This window comes from Myotis brandtii, unplaced genomic scaffold, assembly GCF_000412655.1.
Source record: "Myotis brandtii unplaced genomic scaffold, ASM41265v1 scaffold902, whole genome shotgun sequence".
Classification (NCBI taxonomy): domain Eukaryota; kingdom Metazoa; phylum Chordata; class Mammalia; order Chiroptera; family Vespertilionidae; genus Myotis; species Myotis brandtii.
In genome coordinates, this window is record NW_005371709.1 from 73,314 (window position 1) to 88,599 (window position 15,286).

Genomic DNA, 15,286 nt, shown 5'->3' on the forward strand with positions numbered 1-15,286 from the left:
AGAAACATCGATCAGCTGCCTCCTGCACACTCCCTACTGGGGATGTGCCCGCAACCAAGGTACATGCCCTTGACTGGAATCGAACCTGGGACCCTTGAGTCCGCAGGCTGACGCTCTATCCACTGAGCCAAACCAGTTAGGGCTACCATAAGAATTTTTAAAACATGCAATACCTGACTATTTAGTTAGGGGCACTGACCGCTTTTCCCTTAGAGGATCAAATAAAAAAAAGTGACGATATCCAACACAATAATAGCCATGAATGAATCAAAATTGTACCTATTTGTTTAGTTAGGCTGGCAAAAATATATATATTTGGTGTGACACAGAATTTTATTAATTAGTTTATATGTGCCATAAGATAAAAAAGGTTGAAAATAACTGTTATACAGCAAATCCAAGGTTAACTTTTACTAAATTTTCTCCTACAAAAGAATTTTCATAAATTGGTACATGGAAAACAGTATGGAGGTTTCCCCCCAAATTAGAATAGAACTATCATATGACCAAGCAATCACTCTTTTGGATATCTACCCAAAAAATATGAAAACAGTTATTTGTAAAGATATATGAACTCCTATGTTCACATGGTGGCCAAGACATGGGAACAACCTAAGTGTCCTTCGATGGATGATTGGATAAAGAAGATGTGGTACACATATACAATGGAATATTACTCAGCCATAAGAAAAGATGAAATACTGCCATTTGGGACAACATGGATGGATCTTGAAAGAATCATGCCAAGCAAAATAAGTCACACAGAAAAATATAAGAACCACATAATTTCACTCATGGAGATATAAATCAGAAAGCAACAAATGGACAAACAAAACAAACAAAAAACTCATAGACACAGACAACAGTATGGTGGTTACCAGAGGAGAATGGAGGTGGAGTGAGGTAGAAGAAGGTTAAAGGGGTTCAAATATGTGGTGACAGAAGATCTGACTTTGGGTGGTGAACACACAATGCAATATATAGATGATGTATTATAGAACTGTACACTTAAAACTTATATAATCTTTTAAAAAAATGTTTTTATTGATTTGTAGAGGGAGAGGGAGAGATAGGAACATCAATGAGATAGAAACATCTACCGGCTGCCTCTTTCACGCTCCCTACTGGGGATCAAGCCCAAAACCTGGGCATGTGCCCTGACTGGGGATCGAAACTGTGACCTCCTGGTTCATTGGTTGATGCTCAACCTCTGAGCCACACCAGCTGGGCAAAACTTATCTCATTAACCAATGTCACCCAATTAGTTTAATACAATTAAAAAAGAATGTTCATTCATTCATTCCATCAATAGTGACATTTATTAAAAACAACAAAAAAAAACTATTTAAAACTACTTACCCGTTGTCCAGAAGAAAAAGAATGGGAACAACTAACTTCACCAACTAAATGAAGAAGAATGTAGGTCAGGTAATATGCCTATTAGAGAAATGAATAAAATGAACACCCATGAAATTAGCTAGCATAGATATCACTCCAGTTTACACATTGGGAAAGCTGCCCAGGAAAGATTAAGGATTTGCTAAAGTAAATCGAGTAAGTACGAAAAAGCCATGCATTTAACCCAGGCTTTCTGATTTCTAACGCAAGTGCATTCATTTTACCTCACAACTGCCCAAGGGCTACAAAAAAATATTCCCAGTATTAAATTACCAATAACCATCCTTTTTTAACCTCAACCTCAACTCTCAAGTTTACTGAAGAATTTTGTGATAGTAACATTCACTTTATAGTACTCTCTAAATGCCTATGCTGTATCAGTCTATGGTTAGCAAGGTGGCATCAGTCATGCTCATATGTACTCTTTTTGAGATGATCTATCTTCAGATACCTGCTTTTCAAGTTCCAAATGAAGACTGTCATCAATGATGCCATTTGGTTGTTCAGCTCTTTTCTTCAAGACCATTTTCTTCAATAAATCAGAAGGCTTCATTTGTACAAGATACCGATGTAGGACTGATATCTATCAAAAGAAAGACATTGAGTAATATTAAGCAATACAGTTGTTCTTTCTCAGGCTATTTTTTTTTTTTTTTTAGTGTGTCCTCTGTTCATTTTGACTTCTCTAATTTTGGCCCTTTAACTAATAACAATTTCTCTTCTATTTTAAAGTCCTCAATTGCTTAAAAGGGATTTTAAATTAAAGATTAGTGCTTGTAATTGAGGATAAAAGCTTAAGGAGGAGACCAAATGGCATTATAATAGAGATCAAAGAGTGTATTTTCTGTGAAATTATTTGAAAGTCAGTAAAACTGAATCTCTCTGTGAGTAGAAGTCACTGAATTTTTAAAAGAATTCCCTTTTGAAGGCAGTAAATATCACTGAAAGGACTGAGAGATATTTGATAATGACCCTGGTGACTCAGAAGTGGTCCCCAAGTATCTGGAATCAAATCTACCTCAACTCCACCAATGCAGCTGTTTCTTTTAATCTCTGTCCCATAGCACCTTGTGCACACTTCTATCACTGCTCTTACTACACTGTACCACAATGGTTATTTTTTTGTTTGTTTGTTTCAATGACTTAGGTTATGTTTTCAAGGGCAGAGTCTCTAATTCATCCCCCTCTCCCCCCAGATTATCTTGTACCAAACTGCAATTCAAACAAGAACACTACATCTAAATCCGGTTCTATGTTGAGTTTTCAAATATAACTATGAGTAGTCCCATTAGTACTATTAATGTTTGAAAAAAGCCTTCAGGACTTCTCAGAGTGGAACTTGCCTAGGACATGTTTATACACACTTGTGTATCTATGTGAATATTTACTACTGAATAAGTACTGAAGGGCAACAATATTTAAGCCAGGGGTCCTCAAACTACGGCCCTCGGGCCACATGCAAATACAAATATTGTATTTGTTCCCGTTTTGTTTTTTTACTTCAAAATAAGATATATGCAGTGTGCATAGGAATTTGTTCATAGTTTTTTTTTAAACTATAGTCCGGCCCTCCAACGGTCTGAGGGACAGTGAACTGGCCCCCTGTTTAAAAAGTTAGAGGACCCCTGATTTAAGCTCTACAATTTAAAGACTAATATTAAAACAGGTATAAGATGCAATTAATGTACAACTAGTGGCCCGGTGCACAAAATTCGTGCACTGAGGGGAGGGGAGGGTGTTCCCCAGCCTGGCCTGTGCCCTCTCACAGTGCGGGAGCCCCACGATCGATTGCCCAAAAGAGGTAGGCTGGAGCTGGGGGTCCTGCCCCCGCGGTCCCATGCAGTGCAAGCAGTGTCAAGCACCGCCCACCCTGGTGATGGATGGTGAGGACATGAGGGCGTGATGACCACCTAGGCTTTTATTAGTATAGATAGTTTTGCAATTTCTAATTTTATGATAAAATTGCTAACCTTGATGCATTAATTTAATAAATGACATCATATATAACACATTATGATTTTCCCAGCAGATTTTATATACTATTTCATCTAAATTAGTGGTCACCAACCGGTGGTCCGTGAGTTCCGAAAGGTTAGCAACCGCTGATTTAAGGAAACCTTTGGAGCAGCGGTCGCCAACCTTTGGTCCATGAGGTCCAAAAGGTTGGCAATCGCTGATCTAAATGTCCACAACAGTCCTATGGAGATGGTAGAGGGTGTGATACCATCTCCATTTCACAGATGAAGAAACAAAATCTCATTAATTAAGTATCATCCTAAAGATTACATGAATAGTATTATGTCTGAGAGTTGAGATCTAATCCCAGGACTTTTGACTCAGGATCCATCAATTTTCCCTACACTTTACTACTTCTTCCATTTATTAAAGGAATACAAAAATGTTACCTATACCTGCAGATTATTGGTGTTAGGGATATCTTCACGTTTCTCATCCAAAAGCTTTGAAATAATCACTAGGCTGAGGCACTGTCTCAGTTGCCTGGAATTACAATTTTAGAATGTATTTTAATCAATACTGTTTGAGAAGCAGATGAATGCAAAAGTTGTTCTAGTCCTGCTAATTGAAAATATAGCTAATCAAGAGAAGGCTATATAAGAACATATAAGCTTTAATAGAATAGTAAAAGTTTCATGTAAAATATTTGTACATAAAGTTAGAGTTGCCTTATCAGAATCGGGCTGTGAATACATTTTCCCAGAGCTGAATATGAAATAAAAGACTCAGATCTAACACTTAAGGTATGATAAAAGGAAATAAAGGTCCCAAAAGCATTATGTTATTAATGTAAACATTATACATTTTAAAATATATTTTTATTGATTTCAGAGAGGAAGGGAGAGGGAGAGAGAGACACACACACACATCAATGATGAGAATCATTGATCGGCTGCCTCCTACACACCCTCAACTGGGGGGCGAGCCCGCAACCAAGGCAATTGCCCTGACTGGGAATGGAACCGTAATCTCTTGGTTCATAGATCGATCCTCAACTGCTGAGCCACATCGGCTAGATAACACTATACATTTTTAAATGTTTAATTCTCACTTTTCAATACCTTCCACGGGATGTCCAGTTAGGGACCAGCTGTACCAACCACAGAAGGTTGTGGGGATGACTGGAGAGTTCATTTATGGCCAAACAGAGTTCAGGCACCTGAAAACAAAGAATGAGTAAGATTTTTCAAACAGGACAGTGGAATCAAATATCCAACAGATCATCTACAATGATCTTGCCATAATGGAAGCATTATAATGAAAAGAGCACTCATTTTTAGAAACAGCATGGAGTCTAGTACCTGCTAAAATGTACATAGTACACAGATTCAATTTTATCTTAAACTCTAGAACAGACTGAACAGATACCTATCTATATGTACTTAAATTTCCTTCTTGGAAGAATAAAGTGATTTGAATACAAATATCAGTTCCCAAAGGTGTATAATGAGAGTTGTACAAGACTGTACATCTTCCTGGACCTGGGATTTCTTGCATTCTAAGGATCCTTCGCTATTCCAGTATTTAAAGTCTAAGAGAATTGCTTCAAAATAATCCCTGAGTAGGGTAAAGAAATATGGGGGGAGGATAACAGATGAGACAAGATAATGTCTTGATAATAACAAAGCTGGGTGATAGGTAGTTAGGGGTTCGTTATACTTTCTTCTATTTTTACACTTCTTTGAAGTTTTCCACCAAAAAGCTTGAAAAACATAATTTTTAAAAGTCTAACAAAAATTATGCATGTTTAGCCTCAATATGGCTGCAGAAGTTCAACTTATATTTTTGTATGTATAACTCACTTCATCATTTCTTTTTGGTCTCTGCTCAAAGGTCACTCTAGAAAGGCATTCCTTGACTGCCTTGCTACTCTCTATACTCATGTTTTGCTTTATTTGTAGCCCTATTATAACTTGACATAATATTATAATCTACATTTACTTTTTATTTATTTTTTTAAAAAAAAATATATATATTTTGATTTCAGAGAGGAAGGGAGAGGGATAGATAGAAACATCAATGATGAGAGAGAATCATTGATCGGCTGCTTCCTACATGTGCCCTGGATTGGAATCCAGCCCACAACCCTTCAGTCCGCAGGCCGACGCTCTATCCACTGAGCCAAACCAGCTAGGGCAACTTCATTTATTATATAACCCTCTGACTAGGGTAAAACTACCATGAGGTCAAGGGCTTTGTCTTTTTTCACAGATGTATCTCTAGCATCTACATTAATGCTTGGCCCACAGTAATTCCCCAATAAAGACATTGGGGCTGGGCGGGGGTAGATATGTGGAAAAAATAGTTTTAGAGATGATTCAGTTGTAATGAATTTAAATAATACAGTCCCAGCAAAGACAGTCCCTTCCTCAGTTTTTTTCATCTGCCCAAGATCTTAACTGAGCTTAGAAACTATTCTGCATGCACTGTGAAAGTAAAATTGTGATGTTACACAAGAAAACCAATACTAAACTTTTAAATAATATTACCTTTGTGTTCCAATCTCTGATGTTTTTCATCAGGTTTATCAGGAGACTTTGAAAGTCCACTAGAGGAATCTGCTTCAGCTGTTTTTCCAAACTCATTTTAAATAACATTAAAATCAGTAACATTATTTCGTGATCCTGGTAACCTTCTGGATGTATTGATGTACATAAGCCTAGAAACTTTGACACAAATGCAGAGACAAAGCTACTTGAGATAAATTTTACTTAAATAGTTTAAAATAAGAACTTTTAAATAAAAAATGCAAAAGAGAATTGTGTAGAAAACAAAACATTAGTTGCCTAGGGAAAAAAAATACTCATGCTAGTAGTTGAATTAGGTGATAGGATTAAGTATTTTCTTCCTTATTTTCTCATTTTCAAGATTTTCCTTTTTCTTTCTTTTTAAAAAAAATATATTTTTATTGATTTCAGAGAGGAAGGGAGAGGAAGCAAGAGATAACAATGACAGAGAATCATTGATCGGCTGCCTCCTGCACGCCCCCTACTGGGGATCAAGCCCGCAATCTGGGCATGTGCTCTTGACCAGAATCGAACCTGGGACCCTTCAGTCCGCTGAGCCAAACCAGCTAGGGCTCAAGATTTTCTTAATAGCGTAATATCATTGATTTGATCCAACCACTAAAAATGTTTTAACACTGTTATTCTTAGTCACTGAGTTACATTGTAATATTTTTTCTTCATACATCTGAATTCTAAAAAATTACTGGTTTTAAAGATATTAGTTTCAAAAAGCTTCTTAGTAAAGTATTCCTAGAACTATGTTAAATATATACTCTGATCATCCCTTTCACTCCTAATATTAAAAATCAAAATAAAAACAGCAAAAATAATCTTTAAAACAAAGATTATTGCTAAGAAATTTCAGAGACTGGAAATCACCTGGTAAAACACTACTGATTTTCTTTTAAAACTATTAACCACCAAAGTAAATGGTTCCAGCTCTCCGTTAAGACACACATAAGTGTTTTACTTACCTTAACCACATTTAAAATGTTGGTTTCAGGAAGAGTTGAAAAAATCGGCTTACAAGATGAATCTTCACTTCCTTCTCCCCCCAATGTCATTTGTGTTTCAGAACTATCGAAAGTGAATAAAGCAAAACGAAATTAGGTACAATATAATTATAAGAAATATAACATCAAAAATGTATATTTTATTGAGGCATAATTTGCATACAATAAAAGGAATATGCCCATTTTAAGTTTTGATAAATATATATGCTAGTGTAACCACCATCCGAATCAAGAAATAGGACATTTCCATTACCCCTAAAAGTCCCTTCATGCCAGATGCAAGTCAATCTACTTTCTCTCACTCCAGGTAAATACTAATTTGATCTCTATCTCTATGCATTAGTTTTTCCTTGAACAACTACTTATTATAAGGCACTATCCTCATTGCTTTTGGTGTCAGAGAGTTATGTAGATGATGGCTCTGACTACAAAGAACTCTTAGTATTTAAAAGCCTCCTATGACTTAAAGAAACTGCCACAGCAATATAAAGAAACAACTGTAAGCCCCCAATTTTGGTTGAGGTAAGTGAAGAGGAGACACATGAACTTGGCATTCAAAAGATCTGACTGGGTGGCTCAGTTGGCTGGAGCATCATCCTGTACATCAAAAGGTTGTAGCTTTAATTCCTGGTCAGGGCACATGCCTAGGCTGAGGGTTCCATCCCTGGCAGGGCATGTACGAGAGGCAACTGATTGATGTTTTTCTCTTCCACTCTCTAAAATCACTAAAAAAGCATACCCTTAGGTGATTTAAAAAAAGATAATATTTTCTTGTTTAATCTAATTAAAAAGTCAAGAGGTATATAGATACAGTGTGCTGTGAAGAATTATACTCCCAGTCTAGACCTTCAGCCACCCATCTCCCCTCCCCACAATCACTACTAATTTTAGTCCTTTTTTCCACAAGTGTTTTATGCATATACAAATAAATATGAGTATTTCACCTTCTCACACCTTTAATATAAATGTTAGCATACTATATACTACTTTCTGCACAACTCTTTTTTCACTTTATATTTATCATAGAGATACTTCCATATGTGAAGAACTTTTTATTTTTCAAAAATATATTTTACTTATTTTTTACAGAGAGGAAGGGAGAGGGATAGAGAGTTAGAAACATCGATGAGAGAGGAACATCGATCAGCTGCTTCCTGCACACTCCCCACTGGGAATGTGCCCGCAACCAAGGTACATGCCCTTGACCGGAATCGAACCCAGGACCCCTGAGTCCGCAGGCCGACGCTCTATCTGCTGAGCCAAACCGGTCAGGGCACTTTTTATTTTTTAAATATCTGCTTGGTAGTCCTGTGTCCCTTCCTAGCTATACACCGTGGGCAAGTTACTTGATATGTTTCTATGCCTTACTTACCAGCAAAATGGGAATGAAAATACTAATAGTTGTAGTGATTATTAAATGAAATACTACATATTAAGACCTTAGAACCATGCTTTGCACATACTAAGCAATACGTTTTAGTAGTTGTGATGATTATTATTAATGTACCATAATCTGTCCCCAATAAATGGACTGTCTTTTGCTCTTTTAAATAGTGTTTCAATAAGTAAGACAGGTAATATTTTGACAGAGAAACACTAAGGATGGAACTGAGGGGTCAGCATGAGGAAGAGCCAATGCAACAATGGCTAATTTAGAGAAAGAACAAGCAGATATTTTGGTTAGAACAAAGGGAGAGCAAAACAGAAAACAGGTAAAATATTATTACTGTGTTTTTGAATTTTAAAAAAAGTTTCTATTTTCCTTTGTTAAACATGATGATGGCTTTAGCTGAAGACAGAGGTTCATGTATCTAATTCAAGATCCATTTCAACTTTGAGAGATTTTTAAAAAAATCAAGAATGGATATTAAAGTTATTAAAAGAATGACTATTAACTATTCTTATATAAAAATTGTTTAAAAGAATGTTTTTGGCATTCATTATGAAAAGAAAACTTACACTAGATTATCTTCATTAAAGTCTGGCTGAAGATTCTCCAGAGGAAACAAAAATCTAAAATCAATTCCCATATTGAAAAACACAGCTGCTATATCAGACAATGATGGGATCCAAGGCCAAACTGGTGAATCACTGAAGGTATCTAGTAGAAGAAAATATTTTATCTTAAATCCTGAGTTCACAAACTCACAGTTGCAAGGTGACAGTCTGCATGTGAAATATGGATTATTATAGTGATTCTATATAATGACAACTGGTAATGATATGTTAACAATATAGTTGTTTAGAATGATCATATAAGAATTACAAATTTTCAAATAAATATGAAAGAAATGATATTTATGAACAAAGTATCTGAGAGTGATAGATAAAAGCAACACATTTGAAAAGATGGAAATAACAACGGTAAAATACCACTACTATTAGCACAGGGTGATTTTACCATCACCAATGCCTATATGTCACAATCCTCAAAACAAGTAAGACAGCTAGATCACAATGCTTGTTTCATTACAAGAGATCTCAAAGGTTTTGAAAAAGCAATTGTCACACTTTTGCAATAGACACTATCAATTGCCTCAGTGCACAATCAGTATAATACTGTTGCTCACCAAGAGCCAATTAAAGTTAATTGACTAAATAAATAAACTTGCAACTATTTCTACTTACCTAGCACAGTAAGCCATGACTTGGTAAATATTAGGTAAGGGCTGCCACTTGCAACATCTTATACAACTAGAAAAATGCAGACACTCATTTTTGATTGGAGTTTCATTTCATTTTTAGATTACAAAAATAATTTTTATTCTATATTCCCAAATATCCTATTAGTAATTTTCAGCAATACGAAAAAGACCAGGTACACATCAACCAATAATTCATACTGCTAATTACCATTATATACTCACCATTTCTAATTGTTATTTCCATCAATGTACTTAAAATCTGCACGGACACAATACAGTCTGTATGAACTGACATCATCTAAGTAGATGAATGATAAGAGTATTAAGGAGAAGAAAGAAAATATAAGCATTTACTATTTGCCAGCCACATACACAACAGGTGTTTTATGTGCATTTCATTTAATACTTATAAAGACCTTATGAAGTGGTCATACATCACACATAGGAGCAAATAGGCTCGGAGAGATTAAAATACTCCACCCAACATAATACATGAGCAGCTGGAATTTAAATCCACGTCTCATTCTGAAGTCAGGGCCTTTTCCATTCTCACATGTTATTTTTAAAAACTTCATTTATAGTAAGACAAATACAACATTTGAAACTATAAAATAATTTTTGAGTTCATATCATGACACAAAACCCAAAAACCATAAAGGAAAAGGCTGACAGCTTGATCACTTCACAGGCAAAATCATCAAACCAAGAACTAGTAAAAATACTTGAAAAGATACAAATATGCAAATTAACATACCAACGTACTTTTAAAAAGATGTTCAGTATCACCAATAATCAATGAAATACAAAGAAAAATAACAAGATGTCATTAGTTGACTTCAAGATCAGTGAAGACTGAAAATATTGATAATATTCAGTGTTCAGAAGTGTACTAGGAAACAGGTAGTATGGCCAGTGTGAGTGTACTTTGGGAAAATTTAAAAAATAATTTAGTAATTTATGCAAAGCTACTGTCTTTGTACTTTTTTTTTTTCAATCCCCACCAGAGGTTATGTTTATAATGATATCTTAGAGGGAAAGAGAGAAACATTGATGTGAGAAACATCAATTGGTTGCCTCCTATATGCACCTCGACCAGGGATTGAACCCATAACCTAGGTATGTGCTCTGATAAGGTATAGAACCTATACGGGACCATAATCCAACTAACTGAGCCACCCAGCCACGGCTGTCCTTGCACTTTGACCTAGTTGGCCTTTTTACACAGGAATTTATATGCAGAGTCATGTAATTAATAAAATTTTACAAGATAATTCTTTGGGAATAAAAGCACAAGTTTAAAACTCCTCCTTCCTCTCTGTCTCTAAAATTAATAAAAACATATTTAAAAAACAAAACAAAAACCCAGGTGAATTTCCTCTGAAAACAGTAAAAAAATAAATAAATAGTAAACTGTCTTTCTGGTCTACTACATTTAGATCACAAAGATGTAAAACATTTTCACAATTAAATTTACAAAATATTAATTAGGACTATAGCATTAAAATGAATTCTGAGCCAGGTCAGCATGGCTCAGTGGTTGGGTGTCGACCTATGAACCTGAGGTTACAGTTCGATTCCCAGTCAGGGCACATGCCTGGATTGTGGGTTTGATCCCCCTGGGGGCTTGTGGGAGGCAGCTGATTGACAATTCTAATAATTGATGTTTCTATCTCTCTCTCCCTCTTAAATAACAATAATAATTTTAAAAAAGACATTTAAAATGAATTCTGACATTTATTTTTAAAAACTTGTAAATTGGTCGGTCTATCATGAAAAATGAATTTGGAATTGGAAAGGAGAAGTGAGACACAGAAAAAGTGCTTAAAAAATAATTATTAGTTTGGTTTTCAAAGAATAAATATGAAGAATATAAAAAACTGCTTACACACAAAAAACAAAAAAAAAAACTGCTTACACAAAGATATGCTTGTATGCTATCATTAGGGTTTTAAAAAGGTCATAATGATGGGCACACATCAAGAAGATGAAAATTAACATAAGCTAAATGCAAAGTCTTACTTATAAGTTTAAGAAAATATGTATTACATAATTAGAGAATAGAGGCCTGTCATGAGAGCAAATAAAATTCTGAATTGTAATAAATAGAAATATGTGGGTAGAGTAGATAGGTAAAAAGCTTGCTAGAAACTGCTGGTAAGAAAGACCTTATCTGAAGCACAGGTCCATTATATAGGGAGGGGAAAAATACTTTATGAGTGACATTGACAAGCTAAAGGTCTATCAGAAAGATGATCAGTAAAGAGACTGGAAATTTAGTGACTGCAGAATGTTTAGTGTGGAGAGAGGACAGTCCTGATAGTTATTTAAAAATAACTCAAGGGCCCTGGCTGGGTAGCTCAGCTGGTTAGAGTGTCATCCCTATACACCAAGGTTGCCAGTTGGACTCCCAGTCAGGGCACATGCAAGAATCAACCAATGATTGCATAAATAAGTGGAACAACTCATCGATGTTTCTCTCTCTCTCTCTCTCAAAATCAATAAATAAAAATAACCGAAGTACTGTAAAGACAGATGAAGCAAATTCTGGGAAGCTGTAGAAAAGATACTTAGTACCACTAGATAAAAACCGTAGGAAGACATTTTTTTATTTAATTAGGACTGTTAAAAAATTACTGGGGTCTAAGTAGTCAGTTACTGGAAGCAAATGCTTCTGCCCCATAGTCTGCCCCACCTGTTATTCTCTTTGTCTAGAATGCTCTTCTCTCACATAGTGACAAGGCTCAGTTCACCACCTTCTTCAAGTCTTTACTCAGACCTCACCTTATCAGTAAGGCCTTACTGATACCATATATATAACATACATAGAAAAATCAAACTTTCTTTAGCCTATTTTTTCTTCATAGAACTTACCATTTGATATACCTACAAATGTGCACACACTCATTTATTGCCTGTCTCCTCTATACTAGAATGTGGATTTCATGAGATCAGAAACACCTTTTTCATTGTTATTCTCTCTTCACTACCTGGCAGAGCTGGCACTCAAAATTGCCAGCTTTATGAAAAAATGAATAAAAGCCTGTACTGGAATATCTAGTTCTTGCCAAATACAAGATTCTTTCAAATACTATCTTAAAGCCCAGACTAGAAACTCCATGTTTGTCCCACTTCTCACTTCACATATCATAGTTCTCTGATACACTAAATATTTATAAAGTTACCATATAGATAATACAAAAATTAAGATAACTGAGGTAGATTTAAGAGTTAGATATGAATGAGGAGAAACATTCCATTTGATTTACATTAAAAAGAAATGAATGGGGAAAGATTAGTCAAGTCAAATCCTAAAAATGTATGCAGTCACCTCCATAAAAATGGGGGCAAAAGGGTACCCCCAGGATATAAGCATTAGAAGATCTTTCTGAAACTAACTATAACAGTGATTTACCAATGTATGTCCCAGGTACAACATTACTGACTATCCTACACACTAGCTGCATTAGTATTTTCTTTATAATCTTTTTACATTTATTCTTTTGCCTCATTCTAATCCACTGAAATCATGGGTTTGATAAGCTGTATTAGTTTTTTCTCTAGTAATGTTCAAATAAGATTATATTTTAAAAGTTTACTTTTGACTGGGAAATACAGTTGGAAGCAATACCCCTCAAACATTTCTCTTACCCGAAACAGCCACTTTAACACAGGTACAGGACACTGGACATAGTGATAAGCAGAGGTAAGGAAGCCTTGCGTCGTCAAAAAAATCTGATCGGTTTTTCCTGATCTGAAAAAATAAAGCAAACTCAATATGACTGTTGACAAGAAACTTCTATCACCATACCTGACATAATCAGGAAAATGAGCAAGGACAACATCCTTAAGTCATTCTTGGGTGGATTCCACTCCAATGGATGGGTTACTTATAAAAGATATTCAATTGATGACCTAAAAGTGATCCAATCTGTTGGCTTGGCTCTAGATTTATCTAATGGACAAATCTACATTAGCTGGCAGTGTTTATCAACAGGAAGAGCCTATCAAGTCTCAGGACATCGCCTGCTTTTGCCAGCTTGCGTTTGTACTTCCATAAAACTCAGCACCAGAATTAATGTGATCTCTCTGGATCTGAGATATCATGCACTGAGAGAAATTAGCTCTGTGGTAATTCGAGAGAAAAGCATCGTGATAGAGACTGCTAATTGCTTATCCCAATATCTATCCTTGCCTTTCCTCTTTTCCAAACCCTGATTTTTAGCTGGGCACACTGGCTCCCTGAAATAAAAATTATTCCCAGCCTTCCCTGTGGGTAGGTATGGCCACGTTGACTAAGTTCTACCCAACTAACCATAAGTAAAAATGTTGTGTGGGATTTCTGGAAATATGAATGCAAAGGCTGGAGCTCCAAGAACACCTAAAGCAACCAATTACGAAGGATGGTGAAGAAGAAAGATTATATGGTGAAACACCAGCTCTGGACTTCCTATCTATGAATTCTTTCACATAAAAAAAAATTTTTCTTATTTAAGCTCCTGTTAATGTTTAAAAAAATAATTCTTTATTGTTGAAAATATTACTTATGTCCTCTTTTTCTCCCCGGTGATTCCCTCCAGTCCTAACCCTGCCTCCAGCCCCAGATCCTCACTGACCCCCTTGTCGGTGTCCATGAAGCCCCTGTTATTTTATTTTTAAATATACTTTTATTGATTTCAGAGAGGAAAGGAGAGGGAGAGCGGGATAGAAACATTAATGAGAGAGAATTATTCATCTGCTGCCTCCTGCATGTCCCCCACTGGGGATCAAGCCCACAACCCAGGCATGTGCCCCTGACAGGAATTGAACTCGGGACCTTTCAGTCTGAAGGCTGACACTCTATCCACTGAGCAAAACCAGCTAAGGCAAAGCCCCTATTATTTTAATAGTCACTGTTATTATATACTGACTACAGGCCCGATGCACGAAATTTGTGCAAGGGTAGGCCTTTGCAGCCCCAGCAGCCTTGGCTGCCTCTCGGCCCTCGCGGCCCCGTCCCCGCCCACTGGTCATTCTGGAAGGTCATTCTAGAAGGTAATTCTGCCGTCTGGTCTAATTAGCATATTAGCTCATTATTACCAGGTATACCGGTTAATAATGCAGATTTTTAAAAATTTTTTAAAAATATTTTATTAATTTTTTACAGAGAGGAAGGGAGAGGGACAGAGTTAGAAACATCGATGAGAGAGAAACATCGATTCAGCTGCCTCCTGCACCCTCCCTACTGGAGATGTGCCCGCAACCAAGGTACATGCCCCTGACCAGAATCGAACCAGGGACCCTTCAGTCCGCAGACCGACGCTCTATCCACTGAGCCAAACCAGTCAGGCTAATGCAGATTTTTTTCAATAGATGGAGTTACACATATGTTGATATATATGCCATTTGATATGTATGCTATTTTGTTGTATTGACAGCAAGCTTCAAAACTTCATATGTCAAATTTGCTGAAGGTGTTAATATCATAGGTATTTTTACGCTTAAAAATGTCGAATTTTGTGCAAAAAAAAGAGCATTTGCGTGAAGTTTAATTCATTACTTTATTTTAAAGAAAAGTGCTGCTGAAAGTTATCGTATACTTCAGGAAGCTTATGGTGAACATGCTCCATCTCAAGATACTTGTGAACTCTGGTTTAAACACTTTAAAAGTGATGATTTTGATGTGAAAGACAAAGAACGTCCAGGTCAACCAAAAAAGTTTGAAGACCAA

The 15,286-nt window shown here is 36.0% G+C and overlaps 1 protein-coding gene across 1 annotated transcript in view; it reads right to left on the reverse strand.

The window, feature by feature from the left end:
• SLF2 (SMC5-SMC6 complex localization factor 2) overlaps nucleotides 1-15,286 on the reverse strand; it is a 46,416-nt gene that overhangs the window by 14,100 nt on the left and 17,030 nt on the right. The window contains exons 9-17 of the mRNA XM_005885338.2: nucleotides 13,228-13,330; nucleotides 9,802-9,877; nucleotides 8,894-9,035; nucleotides 6,896-6,998; nucleotides 5,904-6,080; nucleotides 4,476-4,573; nucleotides 3,810-3,897; nucleotides 1,850-1,981; nucleotides 1,360-1,437 (exon numbers count right to left, since the gene is read on the reverse strand). Coding sequence (XP_005885400.1) covers nucleotides 1,360-1,437; nucleotides 1,850-1,981; nucleotides 3,810-3,897; nucleotides 4,476-4,573; nucleotides 5,904-6,080; nucleotides 6,896-6,998; nucleotides 8,894-9,035; nucleotides 9,802-9,877; nucleotides 13,228-13,330 — 997 coding nt within the window. The remainder of the gene's footprint in view (nucleotides 1-1,359; nucleotides 1,438-1,849; nucleotides 1,982-3,809; nucleotides 3,898-4,475; nucleotides 4,574-5,903; nucleotides 6,081-6,895; nucleotides 6,999-8,893; nucleotides 9,036-9,801; nucleotides 9,878-13,227; nucleotides 13,331-15,286) is intronic.